The sequence below is a fragment of the Pseudorca crassidens genome, chromosome 6 (assembly GCF_039906515.1).
Source record: "Pseudorca crassidens isolate mPseCra1 chromosome 6, mPseCra1.hap1, whole genome shotgun sequence".
Lineage (NCBI taxonomy): Eukaryota > Metazoa > Chordata > Mammalia > Artiodactyla > Delphinidae > Pseudorca > Pseudorca crassidens.
The window spans coordinates 43,847,970-43,867,647 of NC_090301.1; the positions used below are offsets into that span (position 1 = coordinate 43,847,970).

The following is a 19,678-nucleotide window of genomic DNA, read 5'->3' on the forward strand; positions in this document are numbered from 1 at the left end:
CTGCCCCCAAAAATAAAATAATAAAATAAAATAAACATACATACCTATATTTCTGTACCTATCTAACTGTATATATACTTAAAAATAAAATAAAATGTGAATTCATACTGATACCTCCAACTCCAATCCAGCATCATGGGATTCATTCTAGCATTCCCCCTTTGCTTATTTATAACTTTTTTCTACCAGTGAGAAATCTGACTTGCATTGTCTACAATATATTTACTTATTTGTTCAAACTCAGTATACAACTTAAAGTAGTTTCAGAGTCGCTCACTAATGTCCCTATGAGAAATAAATTCACCAACTAGACTGCAGTGTTTTGGAAATTTATTTTTTAGCCCTACTCTATCCAGTGAAAACACTGTTTTCCAAAGCTACTTAGGTCAAGCTCCTTTCTTACCCAACCCTTTAATGTGGTCACTGATATGTAATGCAGTAATTTGTAATGCAATTAGAGTCATTTGCCAAAACTCTGCATTTTATCTTGAGTCCCCCTCCTATATCCTGTCTGACTGTTTTTAATTTGCATACAATAAAAAACACTGGATTTCGTATATTGTTCTGTGGGTTTTAAAAAATTCATAGTCATGTTTCTACCATCACAGTAACATGAAGACCTGTTCTATCACCTAAAAAATTCTCTTGTGCTATGCCCCTTTGTAGTTAACTCCCACCATCCCCAACTCCTGGCAACTACTTATCAGTTATCTGTGCCTATAGTTTTCCTTTTCCAGAATGTCGTAAAAATGGAATCATAAAAAATATAGCCTCTTAGATCTGACTTCCTTCACTTAGCAATATCTATGTAAGATCCACTGACATTGTATGAATCAATAGTTCATTCCTTTTTATTGCTGAACAATATTCCATTGTAGGGACATAGCACAATTTTTTACCCATTCACTGATTGAAAGGTGTTTGGGTTATTTCCGGTTATTGGTTATTATTAATAAAGCTTCTATAAACATTTGTATACAGGTTTCGAGTGGCAAAATTTTTAATTTACTTGTGTAAATACCATGGGATTGCTGGGGCACATGGTAAATGTATGTTTAACTTTATAAGAAACAGCCAAACTCTTTTCAATGTAGCTATAACATTTTGCATTCCCACCAGCAATATATGGCAACACTTTGTCAACACTTGCTATTTACTGTGTTTTAATTTCAGCCCCTCTAAAGGTACTGTATTCAGTGGTAGATCATTGTGGTTTTCATTTGCCTTTCCCTAATAACTAAAAATATTTAGCATCTTTATATATGCTTATTTGACATGTATCTCTTCTTTGGTAAAGTGTCTGTTTAGATCCTTTGCCCATTTTTACTGGGTTGTTTATATTCTTATTGTTGGCTTTTGAGGGTTCCTTATATATTCTGGATACAAGTTGCCTACAAGATATGTGGATTGCAAATGTTACTCCAGGTTCATGACTTGTCCTTCATTCTCTTAACAATGCGTTTTTGTAGGGCAAAGATGTTTCATTTTCATAAAATCAAACTTATCAACTTTTTTATTTTATAGGTTATATTTTTGATGTCATATCTAAAAACCTTTGCCAAATGAATAAAATTAAAGGTTGGTTCTTTGAAAAGATCAAGAAAATTGTTAAACTTCTAGCCAGATTGAGCAGGTTATAAAGAGAGAATATAGGAGTTCCCTGGCAGTCCAGTGGTTAGGACTTGGCGCTTTCACTGCTGTGGCCTGGGTTCAATCCTTGGTCGGGGAACTAAGATCCCACAAGGCGGTGGCCCAGCCAGGAAAAAAAAAAAAAAGAGAGAGAGAAAGAGAGAATATACAAATTACCAGTACAAAGAGAGAGAGAGAGGGGGCAGGAGGGAAGGAGGGAAAAAGAGAGAGAGAGAGAGAGAGAGAATAACTACCAATCCTATTAAAAGGATAAGAAGAAAATGTTATGAATAATTATATGCTAATAATTTGTCAACTTTGATGAAATGCACAAATTCCTTTGAACATAAACTATGGAAGCTACTTCAATAGAAATAGACAACATGAATAGCCAAGTATCTATTAAAGAAACTGAATTTGTAGTTTAAGACTTTTCCACAGTGAAAACTCTAGACCTAGGTGTCTTCATTGGTAAGTTCTACCAAACATTTAATAACACCACTTCTATACAAACACTTCCAGAGACTGAAGAGGAGGGAACTCTTCCCAGCTCAATTTATGAGGCCAGCATTACTCTGATCCCAAAACCAGACAAAGATATTAAAAGAAAAGAAAACTACAGACTAATATCCCTAACATCGGTGCAAAAATTCTTAATGAAATTTTAGCAAACTGAATCCAGCAATATATTAAAAACTGTAGTACACCATGACCCACTGGAATTTATGTCAGAAAGGTAAGGTTGGTTCAATACTTAAAATTTAATCAATATAATTCATTATACCAACATAATAAAAAGGAAACATGATTATCTCAATAGCTACAGAACAAATATTTGACAAAATCCAATGTCTATTCAACATTGTACTAGAAGTTCTATTTAATGCAATAAGGCAAATAAATAAAAAGCATCCAGATTGGAAAAGGAAAAAAGTAAAACTGCCTTTATTCACAGATTACATGGTTGTCTCTGTGGAAAATTCCAAACAATTTATGATAAAAGCTGCTAGAAAAAAATAGAACTAATAAGTGAACTATCAAGTTTGCAGGATACAGAAATCAATTTAAAAATCAATTGTATTTCTCTGAACAAGCAGTGAACAGCAAGCAATTCAAATTTATAAGACATTACCATTTACATGACATCAAAAATATAAAATACTTACTTTTGACCTATTAAAAACTTTTAGTTAAAAAACTCATGTTAAAAATTATAAAACAGGGCTTCCCTGGTGGCGCAGTGGTTGAGAGTCCGCCTGCCAATGCAGGCGACACGGGTTCATGCCCCGGTCCAGGAAGATCCCACATGCCGCGGAGCAGCTGGGCCCGTGAGCCATAGCTGCTGAGCCTGCGCGTCCGGAGCCTGTGCTCCGCAACGGGAGAGGCCACAACAATGAGAGGCCCGCGTACCGAAAAAAAAAAAAATTGTAAAACATTGCTGAGATATAAAGAAAGCCTAAATAAATGGAAGTGATCCACCATAATACTGGACTACAAGGCTCAGTATTGTTAAATGTCAATTCTCCCCTATTCTACAGATTAAACACAATCCCAGTCAAAAAATCTCAGGAGGCTTTTTTGTAGGAATTGACAAACAGATTCTAAAACTTACATAGAAATGCAAAGGATCTAGCATGCAGACCAACGTTGAAAAAGAACAAAAGGACGTACACCATCCAATTGCAACACTTATATAAGCCTATGGTAATCAAGACACTGTGGTATTGGTATAAAGACAGATATAGAGACCAACTGAACAGAATGGAGAGTCCAGAAATAAACTCACACACCTATACAACTGATTTTCAACAAAGCTACCAAGGCAAATCAGTAGAGAAAGAATAATCTTTTCAATGTAAGTGCTGGAACAACTGGATCTCCATATTTAAAAAGTGAATCTTGGGGCTTCCCTGGTGGCACAGTGGTTGAGAATCTGCTTGCCAATGCAGGGGACACGGGTTTGAGCCCTGGTCTGGGAAGATCCCACATGCCACGGAGCAACTAAGCCTGTGCGCCACAACTACTGAGCCTGCGTTCTAGAGGCCGTGAGCCACAACTACTGAGCCCACATGCCACAACTACTGAAGCCCACGTGCCTAGAGCCCTTGCTCCACACGGAAGAGCAGCCCCCGCTTGCTGCGACTAGAGAAAGCCCACGTACAGCAACGAAGACCCAACGCAGCCAAAAATAAATAAATAAATTAATTAATTAAATAAATAAATAAAAAGTGAACCTTGACTTTACCTCATACCACACACAAAAATTAACTCAAAGTTAGTCATAGACCTAAATATAATAGATAAAACTATAAAACTTCCAGAAGAAAATGGGAGAAAACTTTAGTTATATTTAATTTAGCAAGTTTTCTTAAACAGAATATAAAAAATCCAAACTATAAAAGAAAATAATCAATAAATTGGACTTCATCAAAATTAGGAACTTTTGCTCTTCAAAACACAATGCTATACAAATGTAAAGGCAAGGCATAGAATGAGAGAAATTATTTTCAAACATATATCCAATAAATGACTTGTATCTAGAATATATAAGAACCCTTACAAAATAACAAGACAAACAACCCAATTTAAAAATGGACAAAATGGAATTCCCTGGTGGCTCAGTGGTTAAGAATCCGCCTGCCAATGCAGGGGACACAGGTTTGAGCCCTGGTCCGGGAATATTCCCCATGCCGCGGAGCAACTAAGCCCGTGCACCACGACTACTGAGCCCACACACCACAACTGCTGAGCCCACACGACACAACTACTGAAGCCCACGTGCCTAGAACGCATACTCCGCAACAAGAGAAGCCACCGCAATGAGAAGCCCACACACCGCAACGAAGAGTAGCCCTGCTTGCCGCAACTAGAGAAAGCCCGCGCTCAGCAACGAAGATCCAACTCAGCCAAATAATAAATAAATAACATAAATAAATTTATTTTTAAAAAATGGACGAAAGATTTCAAAAGACACTTTACCAAAGAAAGTATAACAATGGCAAATAAGCCCATGAAAAGATGGCCAGTATCATTAGTCATTATAGCAATGTTTTCAACTGGGTGCAATTTTGCTCCTATACCCCAGAGACATTTGGTAATATCTGGAGACATTTTTGATTGCCACAACTGCGGTGGAGAGTACCACTGGCATGTAGTGAGTAGAGGCCAGGGATGCACATAAACTTCCTACAAAGAACAGAACAGCCCCACACATAAAGAATTATTTGGTCCAAAATGTCATTAGTAATAAGGTTGAAAAATCCTGCATTAGAGAAATGCAAATCAAAAACACCAGTACATGTGGTGGAGTAGGTAAATAAGTAAGTAACAACAACAACAAACAAAAACAAAAATGAGCATACCAACTGTTGTAGAGAATGTGGAGCAACTGGAACCTCATACAAAGCTGGTGGGATTATAAAATCATTCTAATACTTTGGAAAATAATTTGGCAGTTTTTTAAAAAGTCAATCATAAACTTACCCCCAGCTATTCCACTCCTAGGTATTTCACCAAGAGAAATTAAGGTGCATGTTCACATAAAGTCTTATACATGAATATACACAGCAGCTTTATTTGTAATAGCCAAGAACTGGAAACAACCTAAATGTCCATCGATTTGTGAATGGATGAACAAATTGTGGTTTTTGCATCCAATGCAATACTACTCAGCAATGAAAAGAAACAAACTACTAATACATACATTAACGAATATATAAACACACATGGATGAATATCAAAAATTATTATCTTGAGTGAAAGAAGCCAGACACCCCCCTGCGAAAAAAGAGTCCAGTATAATTCCATTTACAAAACTCTTAAAAATGCAAACAGATTCATAGGAACTGAAAGCAGATGGCTGGCTGCGTGGGAATGGAGGTGGCTGGGGAAGGAAGAGGAGAGACGGGATAATTATAAAGGAGTATAAGGAAATTTTGGTGTATGATGGATATGTTTATTACCTTGATTGTCGTGATGGTTTCAAGAGTAGTTTATAAAAACTTATCAAATTATACACTTTAAATATGTGCATCTTATTGTATGTCAATTATCACTCAGCAAACCTGGGGAGGCACGGAGGTTGCAGCTCATGTTCTGTGTCAGTGAGTAAAATCACCCCTTCCCTCCTGGACCACATCTTATTCATAAGCCAAACACAACTCTGCAGTACTGGACTGAAAGCCAGTCAGTAACTCAGAGTATTCTTGCCTTAAAACTCTGCCTAGTAGGAGTGCCCCATATTGGATGCTACCAAAGGACGCAAGATATTGTAGAGCAAATTAGTAAATTTCTCTCCCTTGCTATGTAAAGTTACTGTTTATTTTTATAATAAACTCTCATTTCTAAGGATAAGCCATGCATGTTAAGGAGCCTGAAAAGTACACCCACTTACACCCATCTTCCACATGCTTGCGGAAGCACCCTTCCAGAACTTCTCATCAATGAAATAAGAAAATAAAAGGTTGGTTATACATGTTAGAAAGGAAGAAATAAAATCATAATGTTTATACCATTTGATTGTATACCTGGAAAATTTGGGAGAATCAAACTGAAGAACTATTAGAATTAATAATAGGTTTATGTAATATGACAAGGTACAAAATTAATATACAGAATTCAGTATTTCCCAAATACCACTTAAAATACCAGCAATGTAGGATGTGGAAAAAAATGACTCTATTCAGACAAGAAAGTCTTCACTATCCTGGTCACTTCCTCTGAATATTTTCTAATTCTTCTGTATCCTTTTTAAAGTGTTATCTTGGGAATCAACTAAAATGTATTTATGGTCATTATGCCTTTCTGGAGTAGCTATCACTGTGGTATCCAAAGTGTCATCATTTCCCCTTGATTCAGTGTAATGCCTTGGTTTCCACTTCATTCAGTGTTCTGCCCTCCACAAGCCATGGCAGGATCCATCTTGCCATTTTGTTGTCTGGGAATTCTCTAATGAGTTGATTTACACAAAATGTAAATACTGGATATTTTTCATACTGGATATTTTTCTATATGATGATAGACATTTAATTCAGGAGAGCTGTGTAGGTAAAACAACATTTGTAATTATAGATTTAAGTCAAATAAACAAGAAAGCAAATATTTGTGTACTCAGCAACTTGTACAAATAGAATTTTAAACTTTTGCTGTATGGTATTTTTAAATATATCTCAAAAGTATGAAACAATTAAAATATTTTTGATTATCTAAAACCAAATGCTGTTTATTATTATAAACATCACAACTGTTTACTGTGGGACCCTGACTCCTGAGGGCACTGAGTTCCCTCACTGTGTGTAGATTACTGAAACTTTCTAGATATGAGAGTCTCTTTTATAAAATTAATTAACTGAGAATTGGTTACCTTTAAGGCCTCTTTAGCTAAAAATTTTTGTAATTGCATGTAATCTATATATCTCAAGTGTTTTCATCTTCTTCTTGCTTTTAAAATAGTATGCAGTAAACGTTTCCCTTTAAAGCCAAAAGCCCTGTGCTTTTTCTGTGTGTTGGTATTGTTGAAAATTTGTTTGTAATATCAATATTCTTGTATGTAACCTATTTTTTATAATGTTATTACACAGCACACAGAGAATGTAAAAAGAACCATAATTCTATCTATCTTCACTCAACTAGATTCAAAGTCGAGTTTCTAGTAAATTAATATTGCCAAAATAAAATAGGGATGATGTTTACATTCTTAAATACCAGGTTATTATTTTTATCATTGATGATATGTAAGTAATTAAAGATCAATAATTTAGCAATTATTCAAATAATATTTACTAGGCACTCAAAGTTCTGGTAAAGTCCTTATTGAAATGGAATGATACAGATCATAGAAAGAACAGGCCATGATATTAAGAATCTGTCAGTCTCAACAGAGAAGAAAATATATTTACAGCATATTTCAAGACTGTATGTCACAGTTGACCCTTGAACAGCATAAGTTTGGACTGTTTATGCAGGATTATGCTAATGCAGGACATTCCCAAAGGTAGCTATTACGCTCTTTTCAAAGATTAGGTTCCCAGGGAAGCAGACTCTGAGATATCCATAAGTTGGGACCAATACTTGTGGGAGGGAAGAGAAGAAAAGGGGTGGGGGGGGGTAGAGAGGAAAAGGAGGCGAGGGAAAGAAACATGATTAGGCAGAGGTAGAAGTTGGGCTAAATTGCAATCTCAACAAAGTCTTCAGCTAACTCTACAGAGAGCTCTGAAGCTGGCATAGCTCTTCAGAGTTTTTCCAAATTGGGGTGAGGGCCTTTATACCCAGCCCAATAGTCAGAGATATAATCTCAGGCCAGGCAGCCCTCTTCAGCTGAGGCACTTCCTAAGACCATTCCTGAAGGGGGAGCTTGGTGGCACATTCCATGAGTTCTGCTTGGTTTTGAATATTATATAAATGTTATCATATAGTATATACTTTTTGGGTGTTGCTTCTTTCATTCAGCATTATGTATGTGAGATTAATACATGTTGTTTCATTCCATTTCTTTGTACCATAAAATAGTTACTCATTCTACTGTAGTTGAACATTTGCTTAGTTTTCAGGTCTTGGCTATTATGAATACTGTTGATATAGATATTCTTGCACATGTCTTTTGATGTATATTTGCATGCATTTCCGCTGGGTATATACCTAGAAAAGGGTCATAGAATAAGTATACGTTTAGCTTTATTCAATATTGCCAAATATTTTCTAAAGTAGTCATACAAATTATACTCCCACCAGTGAGTATATGTAAGAGATTTAGTTGTTCCAAATTCTCACTAATACTTAACAGTGATTATTAAGTTTTAGTTATTCTGGTGCGTGTAGTGGCTCTATGGTGTTGTAATGCATTTTCCTGATGATTAGTTATGTTTACAATTTTTCACATGCTTATTGGCCATTTAAGTACTCTCTTTTGTAAAGGGTCTTGTGGCCATTTTTTTAATTGGGCTTTCTGTCTTTTTCTTGCTGATTTATAGGAGTCCTTTATGTCCTTGGGGTACAGGTCCTTTGCTTGATATATATTACAAATATCTTTCCCACTCTGTGGCTCATGTTTTCATTCTTTTATGCACAGAAGGAAAACAGCTCTAGGAAAGTTGACTAAGATGTCAACAGTAGTCTTGTCTGGACGTTGTTTTTTCCTTCTTTTTACTTTTTCATATTTTCTAGTTCTTTAAGAAGCATGTAATGAGGAGATAACTTAAAACACAGTAAAAGGAATGATTTGTCTAAGAAAAATGGCATAATTAAAACATGATGATGTAGTTTAAAGGCGACCCATTGGAAATGGTTAGCAAAGACAAGAACTTTGCTACAATTTTCCTTCACTGTTACCTATGTGCCTGCGCAAATCTGCTAGAGCCACCTGGTGGAGAGTGTTGAGAAGTTTACAGCAAATGTTCGAAGATGCTGAAATGTGCTTAGAATGTTATAGCATAAAAGGCCAGCTTACTTAGCAGGTGAGAAATGTACGTAAAACACACTCTGGTTCTCTTATCACCTCAGTTTCCAAAGAACTGGAAAGACCCTTCAACTCCCAGATGGGGGTAGACCTAGTTCACCAGTGGGCTGGGTTTGACCTTGACCAGCAAACATGACAAAAATCCAGAGAGAACGAAAGACAGTGAGGTTAGGAGTAGAAATGGGACCAGTTCAGGGCTGGCTACATAGCTGGTAGCACCTGGGCAAGATGAAAATATGTAGCCCCCTGTACAGAAAACAGGAGAAAGCCTTCCATTATAGATACTAAAGTAAAAAGAGGTTCCTTCCTTCTACCATCTCTCTCTCTCGACCTGTTGTAATATTGTTTATTTGCTATTTAATGTCATTCTGGGTAAAGAAAAAATTTTAATTTAAATTATTACTGTGAATTTTACCATTCATATTTATATTGTACAATGCCAGGTTTCAGTGTAAGTATAAGAGTATTTAACTCATATGTGGAATCACCAAATTACACAATTCATTTTTTATAGTTCGTACACAGATATATATCTTATTCTTACCAGAAGAGTGGAAAGAGTGCACAAAAGTAACTCAACTGGGTTTTTTTTTTAACATCTTTATTGGAGTATAATTGCTTTACAGTGTTCGCCATGGTTTACAACTTTTGCCATGGTTCTCTGCTAAACACATTCTCTCCTTCAGTTCTAAGGAAAATGAATGTGGAATGCCTTTTTGCCCCTATAATTCTAGATACATAAATGAAATATTAAACTAACTGTTTATGAAGTAGTCAAACAGGATTTTAAGTGTAGGATTTCTTACAGGTTAGTCACAGGTGTTTTTTTTTAACATCCTTATTGGAGTATAATTGCTTTACAATGGTGTGTTATTTCCTGCTGTATAACAAAGTGAATCAGCTATGTGTATACATATATCTTCATATCACCTCCCTCTTAAGCCTCCCTCCCACCCTCCCTATCCCACCCCTCTAGGTGGTGGCAAAGCACCGAGCTGATCTCCCTGTGCTATGCGGCTGCTTCCCACTAGCTATCTACTTTACATTTGGCAGTGTATATATGTCAATGCTACTCTCTCACTTCGTCCCAGCTTACCATTCCCCCTCCCCGTATCCTCAAGTCCATTCTCTACGTCTGCGTCTTTATTCCTATCCTGCTCCTAGGTTCATCAGAACAATTTTTTTTTAAAGATTCCATATATAAGTGTTAGCATACGGTATTGCTAACACTTATATATTTCACTTCTCGACATGCACGCATCGTGCCAATCCTCTCTACCTTCAGCTGTCTGGCAGGGAAGGACAGGAAGAGAAGGAACTATGGGTGGCCCTACCTTTCCCTTTCTTTCCATGCCATCATTTTCAGCCTATGTGATTTGCTGTAATTATACAGGAAAAAAACCAAACAAACACAAATAAGAAAGGGTATGATAGATTTCGTTGGACCTTTATGCTTCTTAGAATGCCATTGCCATCTTTTGGCATTCCAAGGAAATCCTGGTTCTTGGGGGCTGTCATCCCCCCTCCCAATTAGTCATAAATGTAATACATTTACCTTGTGCTTGCTTTAAGTCTCATTGAACCCCCATACATCATGAGTCCACAGGAATTCTGTGCTCACCGGGCACTGTGAACACTATGTGAATGGAATGGTGCTGCAGGGAAAGAGGGTGAATACATGTTGGACATCGCACCTCTGTTCACACGTGTGCTTCACTCTCCTTTCAACTTAACTTACAAGTTCAAAGACAAAATTTTTGAGAATTTCAAGATGGCAATAGCAGAACCCAGCATGGTGCCCTTCTGAGTGAGAAGCCTTCCGCACCTGCAGCAGTCACAAGCCCATGCAGCCAGCCTAAGAATGGTTCTTTCCTCTTTTGCTTTTTAATAGGTGAAGAGAGGAAGCTCTTAATCCTATATGATCGTGGCTCCTTCAGGATCAGGAGCATTGAAAATACAGCTTAGAAAAGAAAGATCATATTTAGAATTGCAGGCATTTTGTACAGAGTCAGAATATAAAACATTTTAAGAAAGATGTCAATGCTAAAAACAGCTACTTCCCCTGGTCGAGTTTCAAAGATCTTTTTGCATACATACCAGGCTTTAATTGAGTCCCCTGCCACGGAGGGGACATTCACAGTTCTTTAGGCCTGCTTTATGAACGTGTGTTACAACCTAAGCACCAAGCCAGGTACAATTAAAGTGTTAACTATGGATGTGAAAGGTCATAACTTACTGTTTCTACTCTGTCTTTGCATTTAGCACTTACAGAAAAAATAAGAACAAAAACAAGACTGGGGGACAAGAAGGAAACTGTTGGAAAATTTTGTTTGCTTTTTCCCCCTTTTGGGAAAACAGCAGATGTGTGCAAATGTGTGGAGTGGGCAGGGCTGTTTTTGTCCGGTAGCTGTGTTTAAGGCTGATGACAGTAACATGCTCTGGGCTGTGGATGCAGGACGAGGGCTTACGAGCAGCTGCTGTGTACTGGGCCGAGCAGACTCTTTCAGCGGATGGCTAAGCAACGTATTGAAAGCTGAAAGCAGAGACCTGACAAAGCTTGTCTGCATGCTGAGCACTCAACAGAGGCAGAAGGTGTGGTCTGATAAGAGGGGGCAGTAGGCTTCTAGGCAAAGTGCCAGGATCAAGAATCCCAGCGATTTCTCACAGGTCTTAAGACAAGAATAACTGTGTTTATGTTTGTCTTATATTTTCATCCGTGCTTTTACTGGCAGGAAGTTCCCTTTCTTTATCATCTTGATGAATGTATGTATTTATGGCACTTTTCATTCTTTGGAGGATGAAGTGGATAAGTACATCCTAAGTAGGTAAGTGAGTGTAGCTAAGGGTTGGAAAAATCTGGCTATAAATGTCATGAGACCTTAGTAAACAGAACGAGAGATGTGTGATCAGAGGTCAGATGAAGGCAGAAGCCTGGACAGCTCATTTGGACTGGGCGATAGAGATTGCTAGATACCCTCTAATACCTGTTTCCCATCTTCCAGGGTGATAAAATGCCTGTTCTTCAGCTGCGTACACGGTTGCCCAAGATGGAAACTATACATGTAGTCATGTGACTAGGTTCTAGTCAATGATGTGAAAAATCACCTACCCTTCCCTTCTTCTTCGTCTTCTCCTCTATCTTGCTGCCTAAAATGCAGATCCTGTCGTCTTAGACCTGAGAAGAAGGGCCGTGGTCTGGAGCTGGGGGAGCAGCGAGATGGAGGGAGTGTGACTCCTTGAGGACTTAGGGGTCAAGCCTCCTTTCAGCTCTGGACTGCACACCAAACAGTTTTATCTTATTTAAGCCATTGTTATTTTGGCATTTTGCCACTCACGGTTAAACCTAATGTTACTGATACAAAGTATTACTGCAAAGTTATCCTGGCTGCACTTCTTCCAGACAGAAGGGCTATCTTATGGAATTTACACACAGGTGCAAAGTTCTGTTTTTTTATACTCCCATCATTATAACATAGCAGAAAGCCCTTTATAGAATACTTATCCCTTGGCACATCAAAATCTCATGCAGGGAGCCTATAACTAGGGGGTCAGAAGCCAGGGCAAAAGATTGGCAACAAACAAAGGGCATTAAAAGACAATGATCGTTAGGACCCTACTCAACATGGGTGCCAATCCTTAGGAACAGTTGGATTGAGACTGAGGTGACGGTAAGTGGAAGCACGTGGCTGGCGTACAGAGTATCAGGTAAAAGGAATCTGTAGAAAATGGTTTTAAAAGCAGATCTTGAAAAATTATTTTATTAATTAATTTAGATTTTTTAAATGCAAGCAAAACATGTAGTCAGGAGGAAAAGACAGTGTTATGCCATGGCAGCTGGGAATACACAAATTTTGCTCGTTAAATAAATTAATGCAAGTAAGTGTCTAACACAGCGCTTGGAGTACCTTTGAGTACCGTGCCCAGTATATGTTAGCTGTTACATGATATTATGTTATTATATTACAGTAGAAGAATTAAGCCTATTAACAAATTGTCTGAATGACTGATTGAATAAAGTGAAGTCTCTCTTTTAACTTATTTTGTCATGGTTTTGTTCCCCGATAATGTTTAGGTTGACTACGTTATACATGAATAATAAAAGTATTAGTAGCTATGTTTCATTGAGCATCTACTATGTAAGAGATATTTTACACACACTATTTCATTTCCTTCTTACAGTAGTCCTGAGAGATGACATAAGTCATTTACCAGATGAAGAAACTGGGATTCAAAGAGGTTACATGGCTTAGTACCTAACTTAAGATCATATTGTAGGTGGCATTGAACCCAGGTGTGTTAATCCAAAACCCATGCTCTTTCCCTAATACCAATTCTTACTCTTTCCTTGGCAGTAAGGTATGTGTCAAGTTTCATTTGTGGTTCACTTTGGACTATTGAAACAAAATGGTGGATCAGAATTTATCCATAGTCATGTTATTTTTAACAGATTTTAAATCAGTGAAGATACAGTACTATACGATTGCACGAGAGAAGGAATAAATCAGCAGTTATAACATGGGAAATATGAGAAAGAAAACAAAATGTAAATTAGTAACATAGATAGGACCTAGAAACTCAATTCTGACACTGTCTACCTGAGTTAGTGGCTCAGACCCACAAGACTGCTGCCCCGCTGCAGATGTCAGTCACACGTCAGGTTGTCACCAGTGCTCTGACCAATAGACTATAAATCAGAGGTTCCCACCACCCCTTTTCAGGTTTGATTAATTTGCTAGAGTGGCTCACAGAACTCAGGGAAGCTCATAGTTTACCAGTTTATTAAAGGATATGATAAAGGATACAAGAGAATAGCCAGATGAAGCGATACATAGGGCAAGGTCTGGGAGGGTACTGAGCTCAGGATCTTCTGTTCCTGTGGAGTTGTGGTGCATCACCTTCCTAGTGGGTGGATGTGTTCACCCACCTGGAAGCTCTCCAAACCTCCCACTATTGGGATTTTATGGAGGCTTCCTCACGTAGGCATGATCAATTATTAACTGCATTTCCAGTCCCTCTAGCCTCTCTAGAAAAGTTGGGGGCAGGGAGTTGGGGGAATCAGGGCTGAAAATTCCAAGCTCCTGATCACGGCTTGGTCTTTCTGGTGACGTCCCCACCCAGGAGCCATCCAGGAGGCTACCTATTAGAACAAAATATGCTCCTAGCGCTCTTATCACTTAGGAGATTACAAGAGCTTTAGGAGCTCTGCACCAGACCCATATATATATATTTATTTATATATATATATTTTTTCTATTATCTCACATAGGCTGTGCAAGGACTTTGGCTTTTACCCTGAGAGAGTTGAAAAACCATTGGAGGAGGTTCCTTTAAAAACTAAAAATAGAGCTACCATATGACCCAGCAATCCCACTACTGGTCATATACCCTGAGAAAACCATAACTCAAAAAGAGTCATGTACCACAATGTTCACTGCAGCGCTATTTACAATAGCTAGGACACAGAAGCAACCTAAGTGTCCATCGACAGATGAATGGATAAAGAAGATGTGGCACATGTATACAATGGAATATTACTCAGCCATAAAAAGAAATGAAATTGAGTTATTTGTAGTGAGGTGGATGGACCTAGAGACCGTCATACACAGTGAAGTAAGTCAGAAAGAGAAAAACAAATACCATATGCTAACACGTATATATGGAATCTAAAAAAAAAAGAAAATGCTTCTGAAGAACCTAGGGGCAGGATAGGAATAAAGACACAGACATAGAGAATGGACCTGAGGACACGGGCAAGGGTAAGGGTAAGCTGGGATGAAGTGAGAGAGTGTCATGGACATACATACACTACCAAATGTAAAATAGATAGCTAGTGGGAAGCAGCCACAAAGCAAAGGGAGATCAGCTTGGTGCTTTGTGTCCACCTAGAGGGGTGGGATAGGGAGGGTGGGAGGGAGAAGCAAGAGGGAGGAGATATGGGGATATATGTTTATGTATAGCTGGTTCACTTTGTTACACAGCAGAAACTAACACACCATTCATTGTAAAGCAGTTTTACTCCAATAAAAATGTTAACAAAAAGAAAAACTATTGGAGGTTTTTTTTTTTAACATCTTTATTGGAGTATAATTGCTTTACACATTGGAGGGTTTTGAACAGAGACATGATCTGATAGATGTTGGAAATGGATCACTCTGGCTTCTGTGTTATGAATAGACGGTATGGAGGCAAGTTAGTTTATTGCAATAATCCAGGTGAGACATAAAGAGGGCTTGACACAGGGTAAGGGTAGCAGAGTGATGGGGAATGGTTGAATATTGGATATATTTCAAAGGTGGAGCCAAGAGGGCTTCCTTAATGATTGGATGTGGATTGTAGGAGCAAGAGAGGAACCAACGTTGACTTGGCTTCCCAGAGACTGCTCTTATTGACGTGCAGGGGGAGCTCTCTTTTTATCACCTTCCATGTAAGCGACCTGGCAGATTCACCTCTCTGCCAGTCTCCTGCAAAACACACTGGCTGATGCACAAGACACTTGATCTTCATGACCAACAGGCTACTCTCTGGAACACTCCTCCATCACAATCCCCAACTCCCATTCCCATCAACTGAGGTGTATGTTTACTTGGAGTGGTTGGCTTCTTTCTAAAACTGTATATTCCGATTGTACTTTTAATAATAGATTAAATACAATGTAAAATGAGTTTTAAAACAGAGAATTGAAGACTTCAGAAAATAACGACGAGTCTTAAAAATTTACTGAGTATGAGGCAATTGTAAAAATGGAGAGAAAAAATTAAAATCCAGAACGATTATGTTCTCAGATTACATGGCAAATATTTAAAAATTCTTCCTCTAAAGAAATCAGAAACAGAGCTCATACTCCCATGGGTGTGGTTTATGCAAGAAAAACAGTGCAGACCAATCAGCACACACATGCTTAAGGAAGGGCCTTAGCTTTCCAGCCAAGATTGACAATGGATGTGTATAATAGATGTTCACAGAATATATTGGATTCTCTGTTCTATCCAATTTTCCCCCCAATAAATTGACAAACTTCTTGTTCAGATCACATTGAAGATGACTTTTCACTGCATGTTATTGATCAGTTACATTCTAAAAATGTTTATGTGGACAACAAATGCTTTTTCTTGAACCATATTCTATTTCTCCATTCTGATGACTATCATGCAGCAGGACGAGTTTCTGGGTTTTGGTTTTTAATGTGTTTTGTGAAGAATGAACTCACTTTGACTTAAACATCAACCTTTAAAATTAGACTGTTAGTGGTTAAGAATAAACGGCTTGAGGACCCACAATCACAAAGCACATGCGGACTTTAAAAACTATAACCCTGTCACTAAATAAGTCACTGAATCTGCTGTGTGCAATGAAATATGATTAAAAAGAGTTTGATTTACTTTCATTTGTTTGTAATTGTAGAAAAACAGGCTGCTCCAGAACATATCCTTTGGCCCCCAGAGGGCGCAAGGCCGAAAGAAGTCAGAGGTGAGAGTTTAATCCGTCCAGATGGTGGCGCTACCTCCTCACCAGGGCTGCTAAACAGGATGGGAAAAGTGGTCCCATCCACCTCAGACGACTTTCAACATGGGATTCTAGTAGTCCAAGGACTGTATTTAACTCTACCTCTGGTTTTTGAAGTGCAGTAAATATGCAAAAATTAAAGAAACCTCTTTACCCTATCCCCTTCTGTCTTACCAACAGAAATGGAGTGTGTATGTGAGAGTATTAGAGAGAATTATTAGAGACAGGATTAGAGAGAACTTGAATGAGAGGGCACATGAGATTATAAATTTGAGAGAGAATATTAGAATGTGTGTGTGAGTATGAGAGGGTATGTGAGTAGGAAGGAGCCCACAGTGCTCCAGGCTTTAATTCTTCTAAGAAACATAATACTGTTGAAAGTACAGAACATGGCTAAATTCACAGTTCTAAATGTTTTGCCAAAGGCTAAAGCTGCAGAGTTTTCCTCCAGAAGGGAAACAAAACTAAGCTCAACCCCCTCTTGGCTCTCCCTAATACTTCAGTGACATTAACTTATCCCTTAGATGTTTAGAAGAGGTTTACTAATTGAGCAGGAATTTTTCCTGTCTTCAATATCTTATTGAAGTGTTTCAAGCAACATTAATAGCACAAAATCCACTATTAAGAATCTCGCACATTTAACTGCGGCATGAATATCAGTCATTTATTGACATTAACATTACGAACACATAATGGAAAAATGCTCCTCAAAAGAGGAAGGTGAACTTTGACTGTCGACAGGACAAAGCTGTCTTCAAAAGACAGAGAGGTGGAAACTAGGTTCACAGCTGGGTTTCGAGTCCCTGAGGATGGAGCTCGTCTATGTATGTGCATCCACAGGCGCAAGGTGTCGGAGGAGGAGGCTCAGGAATGTCTCCAGCTGCTTCTTTGATCTGTAAGCGATCAGTCCTCCCTTGTTGGCCCACTGGTCCACTCCAGCAGCGCCTCTGTTTCCCACGTGGTACACCAACTGTGGCAAGTCAAGCCCCGAGTTGGGGTTTCTTTCCAAGCACTCTTTTAAGTCCACCATTCCCCCACCCATGGCCCTGAGGATGGCGTGGGCAGCACAAGAGTCCCACTTGAACGTGGTATCTTCTGAGAAGATGTAAATGTCCACAAGGCCGAGGACAACACAGAGGCTCTTGTAACCAGCCCCAGCTGCCCGGAATATGCGCTCTCCACACACACGTGACAGTGCGGCCTTGATGGTCTCCTTTTCACTGGTACTAATGACAGCTGAGAACGGGTGGGAGTATTCCGCCTCAGAGCTGGGGTTTTGGGTCACTTGGCTCTGCGTTTCACTGCTGTTTCTTGTAGAGACGGGAGGCAGAAATGAATGGATATTGGTCCCCATGTAAGAAAGGCCCCAGTAGCACTGTCCTTTCCACCTGTGGAAGACAACATTCAGTTTGTGGCCGTAGGTTATCCCATTCGTTTTTCATTGCTCATATGGCTTCCCAACTTGATGATATGAAAAATATATAACATAATGGGTCTCAAGGTCCTTAAGCTTAGAAATGGATACCAAGTAGCTAATTCATTTCTAAAACTTACTCCCGGGCTTCCCTGGTGGCGCGGTGGTCGAGAGTCCGCCTGCCAATGCAGGGGACATGGGTTCGTGCCCTGGTCCAGGAAGATCCCACATGCCGCAGAGCGGCTGGGCCCATGAGCCATGGCCACTGAGCCAGCGCGTCTGGAGCCTGTGCTCCGCAACGGGAGAGGCCACAACAGTGAGAGGCCCGCGTACCGCAAAAAAAAAAAAAAGTTACTCCCTGTGCGTGTTGCTGCCTGTGCTGTTGCAGGTTAGGAATGCTTTCAGTTTTTCTGTATTATCACACCCAACTAGGACAATGCTAAAATATTTGCTCTGTTCCTGGAGGCCAGAAATCCCGCAAAGTTTCACTGCCACTTTTGCCATTTGAAGTTTAATGGGGGGAAAGATGAACAGATAAATAATCTTTTCAATCTGCAAATCTTTCACAATCCTTAAGTTTTTCTTCAGCTGGTAACGCCTTTTCATTCTCTAATTCACTAGCTCCACTTTGGTTTTAACACCAAGAAAGATGGACTCATTATTTCTGGCAACAACAAAAATAGCACCTATCATTTCTCAATGTTTAACTTACTATATATGCTGGATAGTTTATTTACAGAGATGGAAACAGGCTTAGAGAATGTAAGTGTAAGAATGTAAATCAGTGATAGAATCTGCATTCAAACCCAGGAAGTCTCACTCTAGGATCTATGCTACTAACTACTTTGTCAACCATTTCTAGGTCATGATTATGGCAGCATCCAGTCCCACTTATTTTTAACTTCTTAACGACCCTTTAAAGACAACAAACACTTTCAGTTTGGAAGAAGGCAGGGTTAGAAGAAAACTATCAAAATTCCATAGGTGTAGTTTATGACTATTAAAGAACAAACAATTCTTAGTTGCTTGAAGCAAGTCAAAGTTTAATACAAATATGTAGTTCTGAGACTTCCCTGGTGGCGCAGTGGTTAAGAATCCGCCTGCCAGTGCAGCGGACACGGGTTTGAACCCTGGTCCAGGAAGATCCCACATGCCACGGAGCAACTAAGCCTGTGCGCCACAACTACTGAGCCTGCGTACCACAACTACTGAGCCCACGTGCCACAACTACTGAGCCTGCGTGCTGCAACTACCGAAGCCTGCGCATCTAGAGCCCGCGTGCCTAGAGCCCATGCTCCGCAACAAGAGAAGCCACCGCAATGAGAGGCCCGCTCACTGCAACCAGAGAAAGCCTGCGCGCAGCAATGAAGACCCAACGCAGCCAAAAAATAATAATAAAAAACAAATAAATTTATAAAAAAATATGCAGTTCTATACAAGTGGAAAAAAATATTATCTATTTCAATAAAATACTGAAATCACAGGAGAAAAGCTGCTTCTTCTTGGCCTCTGCCATGCCCTGGAGCCCTGCAAGCATGGGCCATGGATCAGAGCAACTCTGCCCTGCACAGGAGTTCAGGGGAGCCTGAGGAGGGAGGCAGAAAAGGAAGTGATGCTGGCAGTTCTACCAGGAGAGCACCCCAGAGCCAGGTCCTAACCCTGGCTGTACCTACTCAGCT

General features: G+C 39.1%; 1 protein-coding gene across 5 annotated transcripts in view; it reads right to left on the reverse strand.

Moving 5' to 3' along the window:
- Positions 1–17,228: 17,228 nt before the first annotated feature.
- INPP1 (inositol polyphosphate-1-phosphatase) overlaps positions 17,229–19,678 on the reverse strand; it is a 32,674-nt gene continuing 30,224 nt past the window's right edge. For all 5 annotated transcript variants that reach the window (XM_067741200.1, XM_067741199.1, XM_067741196.1 and 2 more), the window contains one exon: positions 17,229–17,973. In XM_067741200.1, coding sequence (XP_067597301.1) covers positions 17,406–17,973 — 568 coding nt within the window. In that variant the 3' untranslated portion in view covers positions 17,229–17,405. The remainder of the gene's footprint in view (positions 17,974–19,678) is intronic.